Below are 19,985 nucleotides of genomic sequence, written 5' to 3' on the forward strand. Positions count from 1 at the left end.
AGACACTACTTATTATTATAAGACAATCATTGATCTAACGCTTCTTTAAGGAAGAAATTTGCCTCAAGTTCTTTTATTATAAGGGCTTTCCCATTTCTCCTGAGTACTTCTGATAGTATAGGCATAAGACTTTCTCAAAACATTCTAAATTCAGCATTACCCAGCATTACTAGCCAGATTGTCGATTTTATGGATTACATTTTGTGTAAGAACTTTTCATTAAAAGATAATCACATTTATAGGGTTTGTGTGAATGTGTGTTGGTGTGTTGTGTGTGTATGCTCACGCACGTGCACACACGTGTGTTTAGTATGCTGGTTCTGGTCTTGAACTCAAGGCCTTGTACTCTTGCTTAGATTTTTTTACCTCAAGGATGTCACGCTACATTTGAATCACAGCTCCACTTCTGGCTATTTTTTTTTTAGTGGTTAATTGGAGATAAGAGCATCACCGATTTTTCTTCCCAGGCTAGCTTGTTACTGTGATTCTCAGAGGTCAGCCTCCTGAGTAGCTAGGATTACAAGCATGAGTCAACAGAACCAGTCAGATTTATGGTTTTAAAAACAGACAAAATAATAAGTATGAAGTCTTCTGATATAATCCTCAGAGTGACTGGGAATATGTCAACCTAAAGGATATAGTATTTATGCTGCAATGTGTTTGTTATTTTTGTAAACACAGCTGAACTTTTGAATTGGGCTGATATTTTCTCATACCATACCATTTGGTGCTTTGACGGTGGCAATACTGATCAATCAAGGCAATAGCCAATTAAAAATAGCTACTATGTGCTAGGCAGCATTCTAAACCTTTTTGATGGGCTAAATCCCCTGGTTCTCCTATCAGCTCCGTGAAAAGGGTAGGATGGATGATGAACAGAGAAGTAAGTGACTTGTCCACACAGTAAGTGTAGAACTGAGACTTTAACTGGTGTTGGATTAGTCTCTCAGACTAATCTTCATACCCAGACAGATTCAAGAGACAAAACTGCTCAAGGCTGAGAAACCTGAGAACCTTCGTGATGTTACATTGGCTCCAGGCTCCTCCCCTGCAAGGCTGCCTTAGACATACGATGTTCTGGCCCCAAGATGGGAGTGAGGGCCAAGCACCTCAGCAGTGCTTCCCCAGATCCTTCCCATCAGTAGGCAGAACTTTCAGTCCAGATTTTTAAATAAAACTGCATGAAGATCTTCAGAGAAAGCAGGTAGATTGTTTTTAATGTTATTGATGTGTTGAGGAAACCATGCTGAACTGTTCACCATTATAGTATCGAAGAGGGGGGATAAGATGAAAATAAAAAACAATATATTTCAACTAAAAAGAAACATCCTGGGAAGCTAGTGGAGTCTTACCATGGAGAAGCGACACGCCTCCTCACTGGAGGGGAGGCACCTCTATGTCAGCTTTGGGTGCTGGCATTCTCTTTGGAGCATCTAGTTGCTAGTAATGCTCATTACCGGCTCAGTCAGAGATGGAGCTAGTAATGCTCATTACCGGCTCAGTCAGAGATGGAGCTAGTAATGCTCATTACTGGCTCAGTCAGAGGTGGGGATTTTAACGCAGGGCTGCAGGAGTGCAGCCTGGAACCCCAGAAGAGAAAGTGCTTCAGGGGTTAGTGAGAGGAGCACCATTAGATCTAGGGTAAGGGCTGTGGGCTCAGATATGGTTGAGTGTATCTCCCTAAAAGTTCACTTCTTGGAGGTATGGTCCTTGGAATGGCAATGTTAAAAGAGATGTTGACCTTTTTTTTGAAAGAAAAATGGAGATGATCATAGTGCTTTGTAGCATAGAGTTGTCTCATGAGATAACTTATAAAGGCTCTAGAACAATGTCTAACTTAAAAAAATTTTGTTGTGAAAATACTGTACAGAGGGGTTACAATTACATGGGCAAGATAATGAGTACATTTCTTATCAAGCATTGTTGCCTCCTCCTTTGTTTCCCCTTCTCATCCCTTCCCCTCTCCCCTCCCCATCTCCCCCCACCAAAGTTGTAAAGTTCGTTTTCGACATAACATCTTGTACATCTCATTGTTGCAATGGGTCCACCTGTATCCCTATTTATTTTTTTGTTTTTCCCCTTCCCCTCTACAAATTATACTGACATCAAATACAGTGAAAGCAGGGGTTATATCGTGGGGAAGGGACATACAAAGCAACAAAGTCTTATAAATATGTTAGAAACAATCGCATGAAAGAAAAAACATTTAAATACATACCTTGGGGTTCATTTCACCTAACATCAACTTATCTGACCTTCTCTGCTTGTCTCAGACATATACTAGTTAACAGTGTCTAATTTATAGCAAGTACTCAGGAAGTTACTCATTGTTACTTTTCTCTTTGATGATCTCAGCAAAAAGGAGTTTAGGGTGAGAAGACTGAAAATATAACTGGAACATTGAGTGTTGGAGAAAGATGAATTAGCACCAAAGATTGGAGTGGAGAATATGCTAGCAGAAATACTTGGCTAAAATGAACAAGTTTTGACAGTATTTTTTATTTTTGGAAGGAAACGTGTATATTTGTTTCTGATATGGACCTTTAAGAGATGAGGGATAGTAGGAAATAGGTCTCTAGCTGAGGAGGTTGCCCTTCAGAGAGATTCAGGGAGCTCTCACAAAACTTCTGAATAGGGGTTATTATATAAGTTATACTATGAGAGTGAGCTTGAGCCTTGAATATCTCCCGTAGTCCTTCTCTGGCTTATTGTCTGGCAGTGTGATTTTCCCTTTTGCTTGCATTCCTTCCATGGGTTTGTACCATAAACAAACAAGTGCCAGTACCATGCCTTTAATCCCCAAGAACAGTGAGCTACATAAACCTCTTTTCTTTTTGAAGTTTAGCCTGTCTCGGATACATTACTATAGTAACAAAAACAAGCAAATACAGTTAGCCATCTCTGTTTCTGTTCTGTTTGTTTCTGCCTCTCTCTTTCCCTTTTCATTTAGTCTGCCCCCACCCGTAAATTATCTCAGTTCCATTTTTCTAGGGTCTTCTCTTTTATGCTAATCTGAAGACTTTCTCTGGGTCTGTTGGCCAAAAGCCAATCTAAAGACAGCATGTAGCTTAGTGTGTCACACTGAACTCTGTGTGGCCCAACCATACTCTTGCTTGTTATGAGAACAGAATTGGCTTCCTGTGAGGCAGATGGTTACTCTTGAACCAGTCAGCAAGCAATGAGAAGTGGTAGTAATTTACAAGATGGGAACATTTGTTGAGGAAATGTTGACTAAGTGGTCAACAGAAACTCCAAATGGTATCTTCAGTAGACACCACTGGATTCCAGCAAGCAAAAGGATGACCATTTATTGGTCCAAAAATTAAAATTAAGATGACACTGACCATTCCCAGGTCATGTTGTTCCTATATTAGCCTAAGCCATCTGTAGAAGCTTGTGTCCAAGGAAACACACAACAAAGGAAGATGGTATTGAGGCCTCTCTACACCAGTTCCAAGGGCACCTCCCTTGCAAAGGTTAAATATCATTGCAATATGAGCTATACAACTCCCCTGCGCTGTTCCACTGGTTCACAATCTGGGGGCTGGGTACAGTGGCTCAAGCTTGTAATCCTGGCTGCTTGGGAGGCAGAGATCTGGAGGATCGTGCAGTTCAAGGCCAGCCCTGGTGTGCACCTGTCATCACAGCTATCCACGGGAGCATACATGTGAGGATTGTGGCCTAGGCCTGCTGGGCATAAAGTGAGATCCTATCTCTAAAGTAGTCAATACAGGGCAGGAGGTGTGTCTCAAATGGCAGAGAGCCTGCCTAGCAAGTACAAGACCCCGAGTTCAAACCCCAATACTGCTAAGTCAAACCAAACCAAACCAAACCACACACACACACACACAAACACAACCCCAGACAACCTGGGAATACCTGAAGCTATCTCTTCGGAGACTGAACATTAAACCTGGTTTGGTAGTAACGTAGAGGAACAATGAACAACAATACTATCAAGATACATTTTAGTCATAAACTGTTCTGTGAAATAGCAACTCCTTTGTACAGCTACATAAAGATAATAATAATTTTTAAAAACTAGAATAGCGGTTTATATAAAATAATTGAAAAAAAATCTTAACCAATGGTAAATTTCATTTAGAGAGTTCATGTCCCAGAGTTTGTGGTGGAAGCCCCAGATTGATTGTTTGCAAGCTACTTTCTTCTTCCAGTGGTTCAGTGGTGACTGGTAGTAGCCTGGCTGACACCTAATGTTCTCATTTTCTGTACCAGCTTTGGAAGACTTCATTGAAAATCCAACCCCTTCTAAAAGATGGTTGTCTCTTGAGAAAGCTCATTTCTCCTGACCTCATATCATTTTGCTTCCATACAAGGAGGTATAGAGCAGTCTTCCGGTAGGTTTTGCCTGTGCACTTCCTGGTGCCTTTATTTAATTGCAGTTTTATGAACTCTTCATACACCGACCAGTCAATTTTGCAGCCCCAGAATCATGCTCAGGAGACAGACACTGATTTTTTTTCTTGCAGTCAATTTAAAGGTTTTACCATCTGGGATTTTTAGTAACTTGTGAAAAGCAAATGGATGCCACATTTTAAGGATTTTGCGCCTGGATTCTAGGATTGTTGTGCATGAAATGTACGACAATAGCATAAGCTTGTTTTGTGCTTATTTATGAAGCTAATTATTAGGATAGATTTTAAGTGGATGATGTCTTATTTAAGTTGATATATCTTCACAATGTCTACTTGGTTCGTAAAAAGGCCATATTTTATTTAAAAGGTTTGCAAGTTAATTTGGATTTTCTGAGAACATGAAACATTAATAGGCCCCTATTTCTTATTTTGTCTTAAAGATTTATTTACCTGAATCAGTGCACTTCTTAAACTCTCCAATTTCATATCACATGTATCAGGTTACTGATGTCCTTAAGCTTCTTTAAAAAAAAATCCTGCCAACCATTCTTTATTTTTTTAAACATATTTTTCTTATCTTTAAATAGTTGTACAAAGGAGTTGCCATTCAACAAAGCAGTTTATGCATACAAAATGTCTTGATCAATTGTTCCCCTCCCTTCGACACTCTCTCCTTCCCTCCCAACCCCACCTCTTTTCTCGTTTCTTAATTTCGTAAGATGCATTGAGAGTTTGTTGTTGTTGTTGTTGTGGGTCATGGGGAGTGAACTCTGGGCCTAGGCACTGTCCCTCAGCACTTCAGCTCAAGGCTAACACTCTACCACTTGAGCTATAGCACCACTTCTGGTTTTCTGAGTGGTTAATTAGAGATAAGAGTCTCACTGACTTTCCTGCCCAGGCTGGCTTTGAACTGGCTTTGATCCTCAGATCTCAGCCTCCTGAATAGCTAGGATTACAGGCGTGAGCCAGCATTTAGTGTTTTGGCGGTCGTGGGGCCTGAACTCTGGGCCAGGGCACTGTCCCTCAGCTCTTCAGTTCAAGGCTAGTGCTATACCACTTGAGCCACAGCGCCACTTCCAGCTTTTTTTTTTTTTCTGCTTATGTGGTGCTGAGGAATCAAACCCAGGGCCTCATGCATGCAAGGCAAGCGCTCTACCACTGAGCCACCTTCACAGCCCCCAGCATTTAGTTTTTATGGCTTTGTTCTCCTGCACTTTCTCTCATCATTTGTCTACCCCCCTCCCTTTAACCCCACTCTCCTTTTAAGTGCTTGTTTCCTGGTGTTTATTTTGTTGTGCTGTGAGTTAACTTTTCTAAGGAATTATACAATTTGAAGACTCCCCTGATGTAGTATTATTTCAGCTAGTATATTTGTATACACTTGTAATACTGTTACTTGAAAGGTTGTAAGCTAAATCTGATGATGTCCACATGTAAGGGAAAACATGAATCCTTTGTCTCTCTGAGCCTGACTTATATCAGTTGTATGCTCTTCCTTTAGCCCTCAATCATTTTTTAACCTCTTTCTTTGCTGCTCTTCACATCATTTGTTTCCTCAATTTCTTATGTGGTATGACATGACGTATCTGTTGCAGTAGTAGACAGAACACTTGTCATACAGAAGCCAAGCCTGGCCTCCAGGTCTAGTACAAGGTTTTGGACCAATCATTCAACTCCTCTTGGCCCTGTGTCTTCTTCTAAAAGTGACTAGCTCTGGACTAGATGCTAAAGGAAACCTTCAGGATGACCTTGTCTAGATATGTTGTTCACTCTCATTCACCCCTGGCAGACATTGCTAATTGATCCCACACCCTTGGAACTTTGATGAGAATCCTTCACAGAAGCCTAAAAAGCCACCACTTGGCTCCTCACATTAGCGACAAATTAGCTATCTCAGAGCAAAAAAATAGAAGCCCACATGTCTACCAACCATTTGTCCTCTTATGAAGGTAGAAGGAAGATGAGAGGCACAGAGCCATTATTTTTATTGCCTGAAATTACAAAGGAAAATAAAGAGTTGCCCCTGCCTTTTTCTTTCCAATAATTTCTGAACAACCCTCCTAAAAATAATTATTGTTTTTGAAACCCCATGTATTTCCTAACCTCCTTCTAACCTACCCTTTAATATCTCCTGTGGTTGAAGAACTGACCATTGTTTCGTTTTTTTTTATTTTGATTTTTTATTGTGAAAATACCATACAGAGGGGTTACAATTACATGGGCAAGATAATGAGTACATTTCTTATCAAGCATTGTTGCCTCCTCCTTTGTTTCCCCTTACCATCCCTTCCCAAGCAAGATATGGAATCATCCCCAGAAGTAGACCAGCTCGCTTTACAACTGTATGCATGGTGGCAGGCCACGGAGAATTACTTTACTTTCTTGAAAATCTATTTTCTGTAGTTATATTTAGACCGGAGAAAGATCCTTACATTCTCAGCTCAAATTATGCTCAATGTGCCTAATTGCTGTTACACTCAGAGATGATATTGAATGAGGTCGTATCTTCAATTCACATTTCCCATCTCTATTTACAAATGACACAGCTTTGGAACATCTGCTCTGCCTATGCGGTGCTCGCTTTTGCAGACACTGCAGCTGAAATGGCTGGTGGCAGAATTGTTTCCTCGACAACGATGCTAGGGAACATCTCTCACTTTCTGCCTCTCCTGCTAGTTACTGCTTGTGAGGTTGCCTTCAGAGTTAAGTTCCCCAGAGGAGATGAGTTCATACTTCTAAGGCAGCACATTTCTCTGGTTTCTGCTGAAGGGCTACCTCCTGGAATGTGACCGATGGCAGACTCCATGTGGCAGGGCCAACTTATGTAACAGCCCTGTTGGCAGGGGAGCCATTGGCAGATAGGACAAGGAAGGGTCAGAGGTAGCTTTCTGGTAAAAGGAGTCCTTGGTGTTGGTAGAAAATATGGCTGTTACCAAGCTTATTTTCTCTTAGGAAGGAGTAATACCACAGGGCAATGAGAAAGAGGGGGCTGATAGCTCATAACATCTAAATATAAATGCTTGTTGTTGCTATTTACTTCCCATTTTAAATGATCATTATAAGTTAATAAAAATGAGGGTTTACATGCTCCGATTTCTGGAACCAACTGTCCATTTGCAGAAAATAGAGTATCAGGCACCAGCCTGGTCTAGGCTGTGGAAACTTTACAGGTTAAGAGACTGGAACTCTTCATCATATATACATAGGAAATAGGGATGGATGGAGAGAACCTGTACAGCAAAAGAAACTTCAAAGACACATCAACAGAAAAAAATTTTGTTGGGTATGATGGTTACTCTTGATTGTCAACTTGACTAGATTGAAAATCACCTAGGATTAGTAAAGTAGACCCTGCTGGGTGTGTCAGTCAAGTGTTTCGAGAGAGGATTAACTACGGGGGAAAGATCACTTATGAAAGTGGTACAGTCCCACAGGCTAAAGATGAAGGGATAGAAGGGGAAGAGGGAGAAAGCCCACTAGAGTAGGATTCTGTCTCCTTTCTGGCAGCCAGAATGTGAGCTGCTCTACCACACCTTCCTAATCAGGATACACTGAAATCTCTGGAGCCAGAACAAATCTTTCCTCACTCAGGTTGTTTTCTTCAGGTGTTTGTCATAGCAACTAAAAAAATGGTGAACATATTAGGCAAGAGTAATCTTAAGTCTAAATTGATTTTTTAAAACAGCTTTAAAAATGACTTCTTGATGGTGGGAAGTATAGTTAAGTGGAAAAGTGTTTGCTTAGCATGCATGAGGTCTCAGATTCAATCCCATAAAACAAGACTTCTTTGGGTTCAGTCATTCTATAGTTAACAGGCTCTTATTGAGGATGCTGTTTCACCCTGTGTTCTCAGTGAGGGTCCCAAGGCTCAGTGATTTCAAAGGCAAATGGTGAAATGGTGGCCACAGTCTAATGCCCTGATCCATGTGCTCACTAGCTCTCACAGGTGTGATCCTATACCACAGGTTGAGTTCATTTCTTTAAATTGCGTTTATGCACAGGTGCGCATGTGTGTACATGCATGTGTGCACAAGGCTTGAACTCAAGCCTAGTGGGTGCTGTCCCTTAGCTTTTTCACTCAAGGCTGATTACCACTTGAGCCACAGCTCCACTTCTTTTTGTTGGCTAATTAGGTATAACTGTCTTAGGGCTTTCTTTCCTCAGGTCTCAGCCTCCTGAGTAGCTAGAATTACAGGCATGAGCCACTGGCACCTGGCTACAACACATTAACTTTATCTGTGAGTTCATGGGAGGTAGAGAATAGTCCCTGAAGAGTTAACTACATACTGGAGGCTACCTTTTGTTAATTCAGTTCTGTTCATTGCTTTCCAACCAAAATTGGCTCTGGCTTTGTCTTGCTCATAGTGGCTGTAAGCCCAGGATTTATGACATGCTCTGACTTTTAGATTCACAGAATTAAGTTACCCTTTTACTTTCTACTTACTTTGATATTATAAATCCAGATTCATTGTTTAATGCCATTAAAATGCTCTAAAGTTGCAATTAAAGTGGTAAAATAATCTTTACTTTTTGTTATTAAATTTCCTTTCCCTTCTGGCATTGCTTTAAATACTTCTTTTTCACATGTATAGCGTATTTTCTTGGGTAATCTATTCTTAAAAGGGGTAGATGTTTCACAAAATGAGAACTATAATTAAAGTTAGCCTGTAAAGTAACTAAAGTCTCAGAATTCGAAATAAAGACTTGTATATCAGGACCATGCAAACAATATTGTCAACAGACTCAATAATAAAAATTTAGGGTTAAATAATTATTCAATACTTAAATTCAGGTTTTTTTAAAAAGAGAAAGTAGACTTTAAAGAAGTTTCTCTGATAGAAATGTTCATTTCTATATGTTGCAGCAACATATGTTTGTTATTAAATTTAGCTTTTTAAAAGTGCCAGGATTTGAGGCTCAATTCCATGTAATTAGTCACCCAACCAGTATATTACAAAAAGCATTCAATTTCTCTTTTATTTGTAAGAAGTCAATAAAACATGCCACTGTTTCACTGGTAAATAGTTCTGACAATTATTTACTGTGAAAATAATAGTTAACAATTTAACAATTACTTTGTGATAGAAGATAGAATTGTAGCTTATTTATATCTTCAGGGAAGTAGTTTATGGATTTAGCTTGAAGAAACTATGCATGTATAAAGATAATAGATCAAGAGGTACCGAAAATCACATGCTACATAAAATCTTGACCTCAGGAGCACTTTTCCTTCTTTAGGGGCCATCAGAGGAGGAGAGAGTTATGTCACATCTCTTTAAAATGTCCTTGTTCATCCACTGTAGCCCTTTACATCCTTGAAGCCAGAATGTCCTAGGTAGGCTGCTATTCTGATGCCAGGTCCTCCTCATCTTTCCTCCTGACCAACTCTGCCCTTTCCAAGTCATGTGAAATACCTTCCTCCATGATACTTAGTGGTCTAGGGAAATTTTGGGTTGTCATTTTTTAAAGCCACTTTGTTGAAGTATGATTGACCTACAAAACACTGAAGATATTTACATTTTGATCTGTCTGGAAATAAATACTCAGCCATTAACCATCAAACCATCATCATGGGCAAGTTTAATGTCCTAACCTTAAATTCACCCATCATCCAAAAAGTTCTTTCTCACTCTTTTTCCCCCTTTTTGTGGTAAGAGTACTTCACCCCAACTCTATTCTCATTGGATGTTTAAGTACATTGTATAATGTTGTTTACTCTGTTTTACAGCACACGTCCAGATTATGTGTTTTGTGTCACTGAAACTTTTGTGCTGGTACTGGGGTTTGAACTCAGGACCTGGGGACAGTCCCTTAGCTTTTTTGCTCAAGGCTATTGCTCTACCACTTGAAGCATAGCTCTACTTCTGGCTTTTTGCTAGTTAATTGGAGATCAGCATCTTGCAGACTTTTCTGTCTGGTCTGGCTTTGAACTGTGGTCCTCCTATCTCAGCCTCTTGAGTAGCTAGGGTTACAGGCATGAGCCACTGGTACCCAACTGGACACTGCATGTTTGACTGACACCTCCCAACTTCTCTGTCCCCTCCCTGCTGCCAGCAACCATCATGCTACTCTCCACATCTGTGTTTTACTGCGTTAAAATAAAGACAATAAAGAAGTCAGGGAATAGTTGTCTTTTGATATCAGCTATTTTCTATTTGTATGATATCTTGATTTTCAGACATTTCAGAGAGGGTCTGGACCAGTATAGAGAGAAACCCAATTTAGATTTATTAATTTTCAATTTTGTCAAATATGGGCATAAGCAAAACAACAAGTGCATGTGATGCTATTAGTTAAAAAGGAAAGGAAATTTTGACACAAAGAATAGAGATTATTCATTACACCTAAAAAGGCCTTAGGTGAAAACATTTACATTAGCCTCTCCTTTCCCCACATTGTAATTATTTTTCCTGTTTTGTCTTAGTTGACTGAAAACATTGTATCAAAGACCACATACCAGAGTCTCATGCCTGTAATCCTAGCTACTCAGGAGGCTGAGATCTGAGGATCATGGTTCAAAGCTAGCCTGGGCATGGAAGTCTGTGAGACTCTTATTTCCAATTAACCACTGAAAAGCCAGAAGTGGAGGTGTGCCTCAAATAGTAGAACACCAGTCTTGAGCAACAAAGCCAACTGAGAATGTAAGTTCCTGAGTTCAAGAACCAGTACCTGCACACAAAAAGAATTTGAGTTTGGAATTTAGAAATCGTGAACTAAGTGTTTTTTTTCAAATTAGCATCTTTAGAAGATGAAATCTTTTCAAGCTCCTTAGAAAATATTAAACACTAGGGTAGAGGCTCCTTGGTATGTGTAGCTCCATAGTAAGTAAGTTAGGACAAAGTTGTGGTAAGGAATGTGGACTTTAGGGCCATTCTACCTGGGTTAAAATCATAGTCCTGCTTCTCACAAGCTGTATGACTTTGGGTAGGAATTTAAGGTTTTTGTTTTTTTAGTGTCTGCATTGCAACTGAAAAATGAGAATAATATGTAACACCTTCTTGACAGCATTGTTGCGAGGCTTAAATATGTTCCCACTTGCACACAGAGATGCTGGGTTGTAGGAATCTTCCGTATTCACGTCTGGCATGAGGTAGGCTCTTAGCAGGTTGATTGTTGCAAGGAGAAATTGGCATAGAAGATAGAATGCAGCTGGCGCTGGTGGCTCATGCCTGTAATCCTAGCTTCTCAGGACGCTGAGATCTGAGGATAGCGGTTCATAACCAGCCTGGGCAGGAAAGTCTGTGAGATTTTATCTCCAATTAACCACCAGAAAACCAAAAGTGGTGCTGTGACTCAAGTAGTAGAGTGCTAGCCTTGAGCTGAAGAGCTGAGGGACAGAGCCTGGACCCAGAGTTCAGGTCCCATAACCAACAACAACAACAAAAAAGAAGATAGAATGCTCTGACTGTGGGCCCCTATCTTTCCTGTGGGCAGCATCTGGCAGACACATGTGACTTCTCCTCCCAGACTCTAGGAAATGTTGTGTGGCCTGTTCTAGGTCTGTCCTTGAGAAGAATGGAACCTGGTTAAGCCAAGCAATATAACAGCACAGCCAATTCCTTCTTCGTGGCCATCCCTAGGTCTAGCCAGACATTGTAAGACTCAGTTGCTAGTCATACATTGGCTTGAAGGAACCTGAAAGGAGAAGGGGAAATCCATTGGCAAGATGGATTAAATTTTATCTTCTAGTCATGTCTAATGACTTTCATTCGTATTACATAAGCTGAAGCATTGCGAGATAAAAAGGAAACTTGTTTTGATAAAATACATTTAACTTTAATGTAGATAGATTTTGCTAGTTAATACTAATTGAGAAAATTTTAACCTTAATGAAATGTTTGTTATAAAAGTTTTAAATAAATACTAAATTGGTATGACCACATATATGATCATATGTAACAAATGAACTACAAACAAAAAGCATTCGCTACAAACATATTGGTTCTCTTCCTTTCTCTCTCTCTCTCTGTCAGTATTGGAGCTTGAGTTCATTGCCTGCGTGTTCTACCACTTGAGCCACACCTCCATTTCCTGTTTTTTGCTGGTTAATTAGAGATAAGAGGCTCATGAACTTTTCTGCTCAGGCTGGCTTTAAACTAAGATCCTCAGCTATTAGCCATCTGAATAGCTAGGATTACAGGCATGAGCTACTTGCATCCAACTGGTTGCCTTTCTGAGTTTAGATGCTTCTAAAGGGCTTGGAGATTACTTAAAATAACCTTTTCTTGTCTTTCTTTTAATCTTAGAGGTAATCATTTTAATCATTATTCAGTTCTCATAAAGTGGCTATAATTTCCTTCTATCAGAATTAAAAGGAACATATCCTGAAATATGTGATTCATACAAATGTAATGAGGCTTCTGTAGTAAAATTTATGCCAATCAGTCATCAATGAATATTGAATTAAGAATTAAATCTGGATGTGGTGACTCATGCCTGTAATCCCAGCATTTGGAATGTAGAAGGAGGAGAATCATGAGTTCCAAAATAGTCCAAACTACATAGCAACACCTTGTCTCGGAAAAAAACCAAAATTGTTATTAATGTTAGTAACATATCTTGTTTCTCTGGCCCAAAAATAGATACTTGTAGGCGTTCATCAACATCCATGAAGCATCACACAGCTTTTTCTTATGCAGAGACTACATTTCTTGTATGTCTCCAATCAGAGGAGAAAATAATCAGTGTTGATATTACCATCTTACCTAACTTAATTTAGTGCCCCCAAGAAGTTGAAGCAATCAGCCCAGCAATGTTGGCCTTCCTCATTTAAATGTTTAGCACTTTTCAGTTTTCTAGAGTGCTCAGCCCTCCCCTCATTCAATACATGACTAGTGCATAACTAAGCCTGATAGAAAACACTGGAAAAGAAGCAAATGGGAGAATTTGCCAGCTATAGACTGATGAAGAACATGTATCTTAGTTCTAAAATGATTCAGTCCACCCATCAGTGCTTTGGGGACTCCCCCACGGCTCCCTCTGCCCAATGCCTAGCTCAAGGGCATCATTTTTTGACTCTGACCTGATCTGGAATTCTTTCAAGGTGTTCTTGTGATCAGGGTGGACTGGGCACACTAAAGTGGTACCATGCACACAAATGGAGCAAAGATCAGAGTTTCACAGTCATCTCCTATGGAGATTCTCTGGGGTGAAAGGGAATTGAATGCTAAGAATTCTAGATGGATTGACCTGCTCCACTGAGTGCAGAAAGAATTCATTGTAAGACATGGGGCATGGTCAAGATTAGAAAAAGCAAACCATGAAAATGGGAGTATGTGAATTTATTATTCATATAAGTTAGGGAAAAGAAGCAACTCTCAAACCTCTGAATTAGATTTTGTGGCTTGATTAGAATGATAGGAACTAATGATAACTAACATGTACTGACTGTTGGCCACATACTAGGATGTATTCTCAGTATTCTACTATGTGGATTCCTGCCTTTAAACCTCAAAAGAACCTAGTCAGACATATGGTCTCTATCTTAAAAAGGAGTAAATCTTTTATCTAAGTCTTAGAAAGGTAGAGAGGTAACTTACCTTTGTATTGTTGCAATGAGGTAGGTGGGATGGGAAACTCAAATAACTCTGGCTCCAAACTGAGCACTTTCACAGTGAGGAATACAACTTACTTGTCTTTGTGCTGGAGTGAGTGTCAGAGATAGCACTCAATAAATAGTTATGGAATAAATGATCAAAATGGTTGAGCAAATAGGGAAATAACTGGCTGTAAGAGTACACAGAAAAGGCGGGTGCTATAAGGCAGCTAACTGAAGAGTTGTGAGAACCATGACATGTGGATTTGGGGTCTCTATGCAAGCTCTACAAAAGACTTTTTCTTTCCTTGTTAACAACTCTATAGGTTCTTATGAAATGTTTTTCTTTAGATGTAGAATTTCCTGTATCCCTAAAGTCTTCCTAATGGATTTAAATGGATTCAACTCTCCTTTGAGATATTTACCATAAAATAATAAAAATTAATAAGAAACCTTCAGAAGATTTACTAAGGTTTGAAAGTCATTATTGGTAGTTAATTGCATTTTTCATTTTAAAAATTTGGGGGCGGGCAGTACTGGTGAGGGGAGGGGGAAGTTGAACTCAAGGTCTCACATTTGCGTGGCTAGTGTTCTACCTACCATCTCTGGGCTGGCTTTATGCTGGTTATTTTGGAGATGGAGTCTTGAAGACTTTCCTTCCCAAGATGACTTTGAATCATGGTCCTCCAGATCAAGCCTCCTGAGTAGGTAGGATTACAGGTGTGAGCCACTGGTACCCTGCATTAATTACATTTTAATGAATGTGCTTATTACTAACCCCATCAGAAAGATGCACGTAGAAGAAGGAAAAAGAAGCCTGCCAAGTATCCTTGATTTACTTTTCTTGACATAGATAATATTTTTCCAGAAAAGTGATCTGCGTGTGTGTGTGTGTGTGTGTGTGTGTGTGTGTGTGTGTGTGTGTGTTGCCCTAGTCCAAAAGAGAAGGTCATTGTGGCTAGTTTATACATTATATAGGGATTGTGATGATAAAATTAGAAGACGTGGAGGGCATTATTTATAATACTGAGAATCAATAAGCACTCGATGCATAACTATTGGAGGATGGCTAACCAACTTGTAATTTCATGTCCTAATGAAAGTGATATACAGCCAGCCTCAGCCAATAGGCTGAAAACGCCTTTCCTATAATGTCAAATGTGCAAATCACTATGCAGTTGAAAGGAAAGTATGCTCCCAAGTCTGTAAAGGAGGAAAACTAAAGTCTTTCCAAAAACAAAGTCTGAAAGTAAAATATCATACAGTATAAATCATGTCGTCTGATGTATATGAGCAAGGAGTGGGACTTTTTTTCCTCCTACTTTTCCATCTTTTCTAAACTTTTCTGTAATTATGTAAATCCAGGTTGACAAAGATAAAAGTGAAATAGTATTACAGTTTTAATGGGGGTGGAGGGGATTAGTTTTATTTTTAAACCTATCTCACAAAGGATTTAAAAGCAATAAACTTTTTTATAAAAAGTAGCTGCAAAGGAGCTTTGAAAGTTAAAATGTTTCTGTCGATGCAGTAAACAGAGCCTTCTCTTGCCTGGCATTGCTTCAAGGAATGGCAATCTGATTCTATTAACTGGTGCATTTTGTTTTAAAAAGCCCCGAGGGGAATCTTCTTCTTCAGGAAGATTGCAGGCGCCAAACTTTCAAACTTCCGCTGCTTTGCCAGGGTTTGGCACAGAAGTAGGTGTTGGGTGTGGGCTGGACGCTTCAGCAGAGAGATGGCTTTGAATCCATCACTTTTGACCTTCTGGGAATTGAAGTCTGGCAGGTCTCCGTGATTTAGAGCTGAGCTTGGTAATGTGTGCCGAAGCAGCACCGTAGAGAAACACATCATCAAGCTCAGAAGAAAGAGGCACCGGCTGCAAGGCTGCTGTCTGTTCGGGTCACCCCGGGAGGACACAGCCTACCTCGTGGATCATGGAGGAAGACATAGAAAGCTGGAATCTAAGTGAGTGAATCTCCCACTACTCAGGGTGACTCATTGAGATCATGTGTTGATCAGATGTTGATCTCTCTGAGCTCCGGTCTGGTCTCCTTACTTATGAAATGGGGATGATATCTACTCTCTATCTCACAAGTACTGGAGAAGAATAAAGCAAGGTGATGAATAGGAAAATATTGTGCCAGCTATCAGGGTACGTGGATGTGTGGTGTGGGGCTCTGTCATGCACGATCCGCAGCCATTTCTGAGATATGACATCTAAGAGCCTGTGAAAACTGCCCTAAAGACTTCCCATGTGTCATCTAATTACGGTGTAGATAACATAACTGGTTCCATTTTACAGATGGGGGAAGCTGAGGCACGGAGAAGTTATGTGAATTCTTCCAGATCACAGTTACCCAGTTGAGGCATTCAGGCAGCTGGACTCTAGGCCCTGATAGGAAAGATTTTTTTTTTCCTCTGACGCATACGAGGAAGCCTCTATGTGGCTTTCTATTCATTGGAAGCTTGCGTTTCTTACATTAAAGAGCTGTCAATGTTGGAAGCAGGTTTTTAATGTTTAACCCTAATCCATGTCTTCCTTTACAGTACTAGTATCAGTCAGTAAACATGTCATTGAAAGATTTTTTTTCCTCTGAAATTCTCCATACTAGTTCTTTGGATTTTGATGTCATCTCCTAATTCCTAGTTTCCTGCCTTTATGTACATAGCAGTGTTTGAAGTCACTATACTCTGAGGTCAAGTATGTTTGCTAATATAAAATCAGGCTCTATTGATTGATGTTTTACTGCATACATCCGGGCAGTCATGGTTTGGCAGCATTACGACTTTTCTGAGGCATTATTTAAATGTTGAGTTACATGGGAATAGACCAATGGAAGTTCCACATCTACTCTGGTACCAATGTCTAAATAGGCTAGAATAAACCAGGCTCTGCTTCAATAGCAAACAATCCTCGAACTACAGTGGCTTAAAACAGCAACAGAGGAGGGCCTTGCTTACTGTACATATTCTTAAAGGGGATCCGAGTTGATGAGCCAGCAACTATTGGGAACATTTTAAACTTTTTTTCCCTCTTCCTTCCTTCCCTGTTCCTTTCAGCAACAGCTCATTGAGATAGGATAGATACACACACCACTCAGGTGGCCAAAGTTACATGCAAACTTGGAGCTTCTAGTTTCACTCTTGGCTCATTTCTATCAGGTAGCTGTAATGTTCTTAGTTAACAATGTAGAAAACTCTAGAAGTTCCTTTCTTTTTATTTTTGGTTTAAAAATTAGGGGAAGCTCAGCCTTCTCTGTACCATCAACCTTAAGAACCAGGGAGCAGGAGAGTCATTGGCAGATGTTCAACATCCCCAGCTTCTGGATTATTCCCTTCCTGCTCTGGGCCCGCCTCCCTGCCTCCCTACCCTTCCTGTGTTTTGCACATGCATACTGGATAGCTCTGGTCTCGGCAGGCCTTGTGAGAGGTGGCTCCTGGCTTAGATTAGCTGGGAATCATTTTAATTCTGAACTAGCCTAAACAGAAAGAAATCTCCTTTGCCACTTGACATAGTATGACAACAGTATCAGGAGTCCTTTTTTTTTTTTTATGTGCTAGTCCTGGGACTTGAACTCAGGGCCTGGGCACTGTCCCTGAGATTTTGGCTCAAGGCTAGCACTCTACCACTCTACCACTTCTGGCTTTTTTGGTAGCTTATTGGAAATAGAGTCTCATGGACTTTCCTGCCTAGGCTGTCTTTGAACTGTGACCCTCAGATCTCAGCCTCCTGTAGTTGGGATTATAAATACAAGGCACGGGTGCCCAGTAGGAATCCTTTCAAAATGAAGAAAGAGACATTGGTGCATTGTAGCCTTCTTTCCAAACTAGATGACTTCAGATACTTTGCTTGAGATGACTTAGGGACTTGAGGGTGGGGAAGAGACTGATCCAACACACAGTCCTCTAGTGCCATCGTCTTGGGTTCTTATTTGAGCTTTATTTTGGTGACATTGGCCATACCAGGGAAACACATTCATCTTTGGTTTTCTAGGTTGTGAGTTTTACCATTTAAGCCATATTGATGAAACAAAACACTTCTTTTTTGAATGTATGAGAATCCTCCACATCTTTTCCTAAACCTCTCTCTACTGGAGTCTCCTTTGTACCAGCCCTGCCCTGTGGGGTTAGCTGCAGTGTTTGCCACCTTGTCATTATTGAAGTCATTGTTTGAATTGTTTCTGGAGTCTTCCATAAGGGGCAGAAGTGTTCTGTGACCCAGGGCCTGTCTTACCTACCCCTCATCTCCAGGACCTGCCCATGGGAATGGGGGTGGACACCTTCTGATCAGCATGTCTCACTGAAGATACTTTGTTTCACAGGGACTGACAACCTACAGATACACCTCACCCCCACCTCAGAGCCACTCCCTCATGGGAAGTTGTTACCAATTTCACCAACATGGCCTTTCTCCGAAGTCAAGTCTTCCTGGGCAGCAGGCAGAATCACCAATGGGCTGGGCCAGTCCTCTGACAATACGAGCTTGCTGAAGGTAGCCTGGACACTTCCACCCAAGGCACATCGCAGGACCCGGGCTCCCGTGGACCTCTCTTCGCTTTACCAAGGAAGTGGATACAGCACCTCCCTGGACACTTCCAAGGATTCCACTGAACCCCTGGTCCAACCAAGGCCTCGAGGAGGAAGAGAAGAGGCAGGCACATCAGGTTTGCCTCGCCCCAGCATGCGTCCCTCCTTGTCCACCATCCCATCAGCTCCCCTGAGTGCTGTCTCCTCATCCCAGTCACCAGCAGGGACTCCCTCCCTTTTAAAGTCTCCCCCAAGGTCAGGCAGTCTCAGTCTCTCTCTTTCCCCTCCACCTTCATCCCCTGCGTTTGCCCCTGGGTCATCTCATTCCATCACCTTTCCCAAGACAGTAGAGCAACCCACCGATCTGACTTTGTTTCTCCAAACCACACCAGCTGCTTCCCCTTTGAGTCAGAGCCACACTCATGCCCTAAACCCATTTGCTGAGAACACAAATGACACTCCACCCAAAACTCCCCAGGATTTCATAGGTACCCCTCGGCTAGGTTTTTCTAGAGCCTCGACAAAGCGGTACTCTGAGCTGTCCCCAACAGAGAGCCCCCATTCAGCCGGCTCAACCACGTTTGGGGTTTTGAGCTCCATGGTAAAACTGGCCCATCTGTTTCCCCCTTCTCCCATCCCTGGAGATCTTCACCAGCTTCCGGGTCGATCCCCCTCAAGGTCCATGTCGGGCATAGCTTCAAGTTCTGCATCCACCCAGCCAACCCATTCTGTGGGGCCTGAAAGAGCTCACAACGGGGGATCTGTGCCGACTTCTAAGAGCACAGCAGCAGTGAGCCATGGGGCTCAGCCTCCACTTTTCCAGCCTGCAGAATCAGTGACCAGCAGAGAGCCAGCCCCTGCCACTCCTCCAGATGACTCTGCTAATCTTCCATATTTGTCAGCAGTTCCAGAGAACCCCAGAGGGCCCTCCCTGGCAGTAGAACACACATCTTCTTCTTTGGTGCCTCCTTCTCTGTCTTTCACCATGCCCAGTCAAAGACAAGCCATCCTTTCTGAGGCAGCTCCTTCGTTGCCATGGAACCGAACGGATGACCTTCCCACCCTGCTTACTGTCCTCCAGCCTGGAGAGGATCATGCCTCTCCAGCCCTTGTGTCCCAAACATCCATTCCTGCTGCAACCACAGACTTCCCCATCTCCAGTAACGTTCCAGATCTTTCTACAACTTGGACATTCCCCTGGCACCAAGGGGACAGGGCGCCAGCTCTCCTGGGTACCAACGCTAAGGCAAGCGTGACAGTTCCCTTACAGGTCCTTCCAACTCTTCACACGGTACATAGACTCACCTCTGATGTCAGCACTGATCGTAATTCATCTCCCTCCACCACCACACCGAGAGCAATCTTCCATCCTTTAGGATCGCTTCCTCCTCCTTCCGTGCCCACCATCCAAGCCACCCAGGCTGTTACCCCATCACCTGGCTTTTCTGTCACCAAGCTGGAGATGAACACAGCTGCCGGGGGCCAGTCAGTGCTGCCAGCTTCAACTTCCAAACAGGTGACAGCGCTTCCCCTCTCTGTGGACATGTATG

The 19,985-nt window shown here is 41.6% G+C and overlaps 1 protein-coding gene across 1 annotated transcript in view; it reads left to right on the top strand.

Annotated features, from left to right (window-relative positions):
* Nucleotides 1-19,985, top strand: part of Kiaa1549l (KIAA1549-like ortholog) — a 240,521-nt gene that overhangs the window by 116,150 nt on the left and 104,386 nt on the right. Inside the window, exon 2 of the mRNA XM_013019589.1 lies at nucleotides 18,231-18,572. Within this exon, the coding sequence (XP_012875043.1) occupies nucleotides 18,231-18,572 (342 nt within the window). The remainder of the gene's footprint in view (nucleotides 1-18,230; nucleotides 18,573-19,985) is intronic.

Source organism: Dipodomys ordii, unplaced genomic scaffold (genome assembly GCF_000151885.1).
Source record: "Dipodomys ordii isolate 6190 unplaced genomic scaffold, Dord_2.0 Scaffold46, whole genome shotgun sequence".
Taxonomy (NCBI): Eukaryota; Metazoa; Chordata; class Mammalia; order Rodentia; family Heteromyidae; genus Dipodomys; species Dipodomys ordii.